Below are 7425 nucleotides of genomic sequence, written 5' to 3'. Positions count from 1 at the left end.
TATAAGGTTTGGAAAATCCTCCTACCTTTAAGCTAGCTTTGAGGTGTGAGTTAGGCCTAAGACCTAATTCAACACGATATCAGAGGAGGATTCGTCTCACCCAATGTTGAGACCCCAAAATCAAATTGATGTTAAGCACTGGGCGTGACTATTTGCTAAGGTTAATAGCAAGGAGTATATATATAAATTGGCACTCCTCCCTGCTGATTTAGCAAGTTGTTAACGTTAATTTGTCCGCAATTAGCAATAAAAATGCAAGGATCAAAGTAAAGCCAACTCCACTAACAATTAAGAAAAGCCAAGTTTTGAAAGACAAACAAAGAGAAGAGGGATTAAAACAACAACAACAACAACCTTGAAATAAACATTAATTATGCAACATTTGATTTTAGAGATTAAATTAAGAAGAGAGGAAATTAAATCCAATATGCTTAGTAATCATCAGTGGTAGGAAGCTGCTCGTGAGTGTTCTGACCAATGAAAATGATTTCATATACTAGAGCAGCAATAGCTGCACCTCCAAATGGGCCGAGCCAATAGACCCAGTGGTTGTCCCAGGTCCAGCTAACCACAGCTGGACCAAACGACACCGCTGGGTTCATTGATGCACCATCAAACGCACCACCAGCCAAAATATTAGCACCCACAATAAAACCAATTGCAATAGGTGCAATTATCCCCAAATCTCCCTTCTTTGGATCAACTGCAGTCGCGTAAACAGTGTAAACAAGCCCAAATGTCATTACGATCTCAAAAACAACTGCGTTCCATGGTGTCACTCCACTTGATAGCGCAAATGCCGATGTTTCCTGCATTATTATTTTTGATTAATTTCAAATATTTTCACTAGAAAATTCCACAATGAAAAGGAAAATTGCTTTACCAATCCACCAGTAGAAAACTTGAGGAGCACACAAGCAACGACGGATCCAAGCAATTGCGCAATCCAATACAATACACTTCTAAAAAGTGTAATGTGACCTCCTACAAAAGCACCAAATGTAACAGCAGGATTTACGTGACCTCCAGAAATATTCGCTCCAACTGAAACTGCCACAAAAAGGGCAAAGGCATGTGCTATGGATGCCGAAATAAGTCCAGCTGGCGTCGCTGCGCCACCATTCGTCAGCTTACCTGTAAAAGAATACCAATATTATATATTTTCAATGTAAATTAAAAAATTCTTTATACTGTCAGCGTATATAAGTTATACTTACTGAAGGCCATGCCAGATCCTGAACCAGCAAAAACAAAAATGAGCATGGAAAAGAACTCAGCTGTTGCAGCCTTGAGAGCATCAGGCTTGGTAGCCTCTGCTAAATTTCCGATGGCAATTCTAGAAATTGGCATTATGGTTTCTTACTACTTTAATTATTATTTTTTGTCTTAATTAGAAGGAGAAGAAAAGCTTAATAATTTGTGTTGTTTATTTTCCTAACAAGTTAATGCTACTTAAATATATAGTGGACGAATAAGAGGATACCCTTTGAGTTGGAAGCCACCTGTCAATGTCTCTTTGGCTAGCCTCCAATTTATTTGGGTGCTGACACGTGGCATTATAATTAGATTCTAGCCGTTTTTAAAAGAAAAAAAGGAATTAGATTTTAGGAATACTATGTACTAAATGGTGTAAAAAGAAATTAAAAATAGATGTAAATTTACTTTTGGTATTACTTTTAAATTTTTTGAAGGTTATCGTATCATATTAGGATTAATATGAAAAGTTATTTGTTATTGTAAGTTGATTTAACCTGATAAAAATTATAATTAGTGCAGAAAATTATACAAAGGGACGATTAGGAAAAATAATTTTAATTCGGATATATAATACAACCGACCAAAAATAAGGAAAGTGATAATAGGTGGTCCATAATCAAAATGATTGTTGATCGAACCGACCATTTTGCCGACGGTGGAATCTATGATGGAGACAACCATAGTCAGCTAAATGGATTAAAATTGTTAATTGTTGGCACCATCGCTTAATCAACTTATTAATTTTTTTAAACAGAGATTAATTAATTTGTAGACTTAACAGGACATTATTATTGTTATATGAAGAATTTTTTTATTGATCGTTCTGCTTTATAAACAAGGCTCGTTTCATTATTAGCTTGTATGATATTCATCTCGTCAATTCAGAAGCTTATATACTCGACTTATGTTTAATAATCGATTTTTTTAAAAAAATCGAGATTTAGCAATTTTGGTTGAAACTTATGTCGAACATCTTTGATTAATTTTTGAAATCTTGATTAATAAGCTTTTAACATCAATCTGATTAAACCAAATATGATTTCTGATCAGTGGAGTGACATCAACATGAGACAAAAACATTTTCTAGATCTTCTATAAGGTTCTAACATCATTACTTGCAAAAGGAGATAATTAATTTCTTTTTTATTTTTTGGTATGAATAGTCTACTATGCTTTTCAATTTGGATTAATTAAAAACAGAAGGCCAATGAGCTGTTAAGTGCAATAATAGTATTGAGTAGGTGAGAAATAGTGGACTTTGTGCTTTTCCACTTCGTAGTAGAAAAATTAGTCTTTTATTTAACAAACCAAATGCACCGTTTAATACATTATTTTATCACATCTTATTGATAATTATACTATACATAAGTAATTAAGTTTTGGACCTTCTTATTATTTCTATCTTATCTTCTGCTAATTAAATTATTTTGGGCGGCTTTACTAACTACTTTGCTTAATTTGTACAAGAAATGCTTGGCCTCCTCCTTTGTTTGGACATTCTAAAAGGAATATAACATTTTTTAAAACTTAATTAAACCTCTTTGCCAATCTATGATTATTCTTTTTCAGTTTTGACGAGAAGAGCTAATGAAGAACGGGTTGTTACAAAATGTGTTCGATATGAATGAAGATTATTTTTTTGGAAAATATCGAAAATTAGTGTTTTTTTTCCTTTTAACTCTGTAGTCTTTCTTGACAGAGGACTTCAGGAACCAGGATTTGAAATGCATACAACTTTTCTTTGGAATAACATATTCAAAACCATGTTCATATCTCAGAATGGAAGTAAAATAAGCATAAAAATTGCAAGTAAGACAACTATCAAGAAGCCAGAAGGTGAATCTATTCACTTAAGCTAACTCAATCTAGCACAATGGATATCACGCAAAATGGTATGTTCAGAGAAAAATAAGATATAGAAGAAAAATTGTATACACTTACCAACACTTATTTCTCAAGGCTAGCATAATAGGTCTTGCAGTATTAAAATGATCATAAGATCAGCTAGCTAGCAAGTACACTAAACACCTAAAAGCATCATGCAAAACATTTGGAATGACTATATATTTCTGTACATGATAATAGGTTCAAGGTTTAGGACTTTCAGGAGTTATATCTCTGAATACTTGCAATCTGTTCCTCCGCATCAACGTGACTGGAGTTTGATAAGCAACGTCTCCTATAGGGGGCAAGGAGTTCAAGCTTCCAGACTTATGCTCTTTCCCCTGAAAGCCAGATGAACACTTTTCTTTTCTGTCATTCTGATCAAAGCACAAGGAACGCCTTGCTTCTCGTCCAGGTTGTGTATGATATCCTTCATTCAGACACAATGTATCAATGTTTTGGCTAAGATTAATAATATTTGTATCGATATTCTCATTTTCATCTGAATATGTGCCTGGAGTTTCATGAAATTGCAAACCTAGCTCATCCTCTTCCACCATATCAGCCCAACTCTTCTTGCTTGTGCATGCAGGCAAGTTTAAAGGTTTCAAGTTTGTGCTGTCCAAGTGTTCGGTGGTATCCTCTAATGTCACCATATCTCTATAAGTCAAAGTGGAACTCCAACAATCTTTACTCACATCTTCAGAACATTTTCTTGCACTTGTAATATCAGCCAATGATTCTGTTGGAGACCTAGTCAACTCTAAAGAAATTTGGTCTGATCCATCATTTCCTGAAGAGTTGTTTTTCCATTTGGAGTAAGGTGGCTGCAAATCACATTCACTTTTCACATTAGCGTCATTACCCCATGACCTAGAGAACACTTGTCCACATACAACGGATGCTCCCTCGCTTATCTCGTTGACAGAAATGAGCTTGTTGAAATTATGATTCACAACTAACTGCACATTCTCATTATTTGATGTTTGTTCAAATAACAATCTTCGACTACAGGCACTAACAGAGTCCTTATTCAACCAACCTCCATCATTGAGTGAACATGAATATCTTCTTGGCTGTGTCAAAAAGTGCTTTGGAGGTCCAGAAGCAGTAAATGGAGGTGGATGTGTCTTCTCGTGTCCCCTGCGATCATGTTCATCTGAAGTGGATGAATCTATCCTAACCCGCATCTCTTCCACCTGTTCCTTGGAGTTCTGAATGCCATGAGATTCTAACTCAGCTAGCATTTGAGTGGCACGCTCAAAGGACTTGGTGCATGACTCATCCATTTGCCATCTATCTGAGGCTTTTATGCTTTGAAGCAGAAACCTAGCTTCTGCAATCTTGTTCATGTGCATCAAACAAATTGCAAGATTGCTTTGCTTGTTCTTGTCCGATTCGAGAGAGAGTGCTTTTCTGCATTAAAACAAATTTCCACATGTGAACAATTTTTCTCCAAATAAAGCCACACCTCCAAGTGCTCAATTTGTTTTAGTTGGTGAATATTACCTATAGTACTCCTCTGCCAATTTAAAGTTATTCAGTTGCATGTATGACCATGCCAAGTTCCCCAACAATCTGCACTTATTTTGAAAATTACAAGAATTTGATTATGTTAGACAAGCAAAAATAATGCTGAAGTTGAAGATAAAAATAATAACAGGTACAACCTCGCGTACTCCTTTTCAATTGTTATTTGAACCTTTTTTCCTTGAGATCTAGCAATCTTAGTCCTCTTCCCACCAAATGCTATGCCTTCTTCAACGTTCTTCAATTTCAGTTCAAGTAATTCAATCTCTTCTTCGAGCCTACCAGATCTCTGCAGAAGAACAAATGTAATCAAGATAGTCGCGAGATAAAGAAACAATAGTACTACTCTAGGACTTATACAATCATTAGACCAGCATCCACGTATTGTCGAAAGCATAAGTTGCTAGATTTTCGTAACAACTCCACTTCAAAAAGTTTGAAACCACTAGATAAGTAGTGTAAAATCAGATTTCTTTGGGATTACCTGTTCATATCGTTTAAGACAAAACTGTTCCTATTGATACAATTTCCACAAAGTTAAAGTGTGCATACCAAATATAGATGACTTTTTGCAGTGACTAACATCTAATTCACTTTTGTATAAAGCAGGAAAGTTGTGTAAGTTTGAAGTCGGACGGATTAAGCCTTCAACAGGACAGATAACTACTAGTCTTTACAATAACAGTCACAACACTATGTTAGCCAATGGGTACTAGGAAATGGTCAGATAAAATGTTGGTCGAAACTGGACGTAGTTAGGCCTTAAATAAGAGGACAGATAACTACTATTCTTTACAATAACAGTCACAATACACTATGTTAAGCCAATGGGTACTAGGAAATGATCAGGAAAGATGTGTAATTCGTTGTCGGATGGACTAAACCTTAAACAGGAGGACCGATATCTACTATTCTTTACAATAACCAGTCACTACTGTATTAGCCAATATATGATCTTGCAAAAGGTGTAGGCAGAGAGATCAGCAAGATATACATTTCATTAAGCAACATTCAAACACAAAACAATGTATGTACAATAAAGATATATATCAGATTAAATTTGATAAGCTCTTACCTTGTAGAGTTCAATCAAGATGTTGTCAATGGACTCCTGAGACTCAGAGGGACAGAGATTTCGAAATGACTTTATTGCTTCTATTGCCTCGTCTGAACGATCCAACTGTTTCATTACCACTGCCATGTCTTTCAGAGCACTATCAACTCGATCACCGGAATTAATTGCTGCCCAGAACAGAGAAATTGCCTTGCCTGGATCCTTATCAATTAACTGCCATTTATGGATTAGTAACAACTACTTCAATCAAAAACAGAATTTAACACATTTCTTGTCAAGAAGATAAAACTACCCCAAAAATGAAGAGCACTTAATTCTAGGCATTATGCATATAACAGAAAACAGGCATCTACACACACAATTGTCCATAACATCTTCATTGATATGATTCAACAAACTTCCATAATGTGATCCTGTAATCCAATAGCAATACTACTATATCGAAACCCAAAGAAGAAATAACAAGAAATCATCGTTGAAATGCAATGCAGATTCAAGAAAAGAAAGAAACTCGAAAAGGCACTAACTTGAACATGTTTCGCCCTGACATAAGGAGAATCACCAGAAGGCACTTTGTGAATGACGTGAAAAAGATCAGCTTTAGCACTCTGTGCATGAGTTGGCCACTTCTGGTCCTTTTCCGTCGCCGGCGATCTCCATTTCGGCGGTGGGGTCAAGAAACCCCTCGCCGGAGTCATGTAGACTCTCTCGTTATTCCTCCACATTGATTCTTACGTAAAACCCTTTACCGAAAATTGCAAAAAAAAAATGTAAAATCTTGATTCAAATTAACTATACTAATATTAATATTGTTAATTTGAATTTCACAATTGGTTTGTGAATTCTTGGAGATGAACTGTGAGTGAGACACTTGTTTTCGTTAAAAAAAATGGAGTGATCGATTCTTTTTCTACTTTGATCACTAAGAAAGTTGTATTAATATTGGAAAAAGAAGAAAAAATAAAGCTACTTTATCTCGCCGGAAAGAGAGAGAGTAAGTGAAAGCGTTCGATTACGAACAAACTAGCCGTTAAATATAAGGTATCCGTTGACAGGGGAGACGCAAGCAATTTAGTTAGCATGTGCAAGTCACGTGCACACTCCAAATTAACCTAAACGTAGAAATTAGGAGGAAATTTGAGGGCTCGTTTTCATTTTTTAATCCTCTAATTTTGTTTAATTTCAATAATAAATCTCCTCTTTCAAGCTTGACATAATTACTTGCGGATCCACCGAACTTTACCCCTTGTATTCAATCGGTTCAAACTAAACTATTTTTTTGTCTTAATTATTTTTTAAAACATGATCGTTGATAGACGTAACTCACTTACTTTACTCATACGTATACTAACGGTTAATTTAACATAGAATGAGGCATAGCTAGCATAAAGCGTGCTACTCCTTAATGAAGATTCAAGTAACCTAACTTTAGGTGCACTAGTTAACAGATTATTTGCCCCAATCCAACTTTATGAATGAATATCCTAATCAAATAGTAGAACCCAAGGTGGATACTCAACACTGCAAAGAGATGCAAACATAGCAGTATCAAATTTTCCCTATTCTTTTTGATCTGTATTTGCTTTTATAGTTGATTGTTATTTGTACATGATATAATATTAATTTTTGCAACTGTTCAACTAATACACTTTTTAGGGTGGAAAGGTTTATACCTAATC

At 35.2% G+C, this 7425-nt stretch overlaps 2 protein-coding genes across 2 annotated transcripts; both read right to left on the bottom strand.

The window, feature by feature from the left end:
• Positions 1–261: 261 nt before the first annotated feature.
• LOC107021432 (aquaporin TIP1-3-like) lies at positions 262–1429 on the bottom strand. Its single transcript, XM_015222091.2, has 3 exons — positions 1218–1429; positions 884–1134; positions 262–809 (listed from the first exon to the last, which is right to left on the bottom strand). The coding sequence occupies exons 1-3, from the start codon at positions 1348–1350 to the stop codon at positions 432–434; spliced, it is 762 nt and encodes a 253-aa protein (XP_015077577.1). The 5' UTR covers positions 1351–1429; the 3' UTR covers positions 262–431.
• Positions 1430–3147: 1718 nt separating this feature from the next.
• Positions 3148–7419, bottom strand: LOC107021736 (protein POLLENLESS 3-like). Its single transcript, XM_015222441.2, has 5 exons — positions 6274–7419; positions 5747–5959; positions 4812–4960; positions 4651–4719; positions 3148–4557 (listed from the first exon to the last, which is right to left on the bottom strand). Exons 1-5 carry the CDS (start codon positions 6469–6471, stop codon positions 3345–3347), a joined length of 1842 nt encoding a protein of 613 aa, XP_015077927.1. The 5' UTR covers positions 6472–7419; the 3' UTR covers positions 3148–3344.
• Between the last annotated feature and the right edge of the window lie 6 nt (positions 7420–7425).

This window comes from Solanum pennellii, chromosome 6 (assembly GCF_001406875.1).
Source record: "Solanum pennellii chromosome 6, SPENNV200".
NCBI classification, from domain to species: Eukaryota; Viridiplantae; Streptophyta; class Magnoliopsida; order Solanales; family Solanaceae; genus Solanum; species Solanum pennellii.
This window is presented reverse-complemented; position numbering and strand designations above follow the sequence as displayed.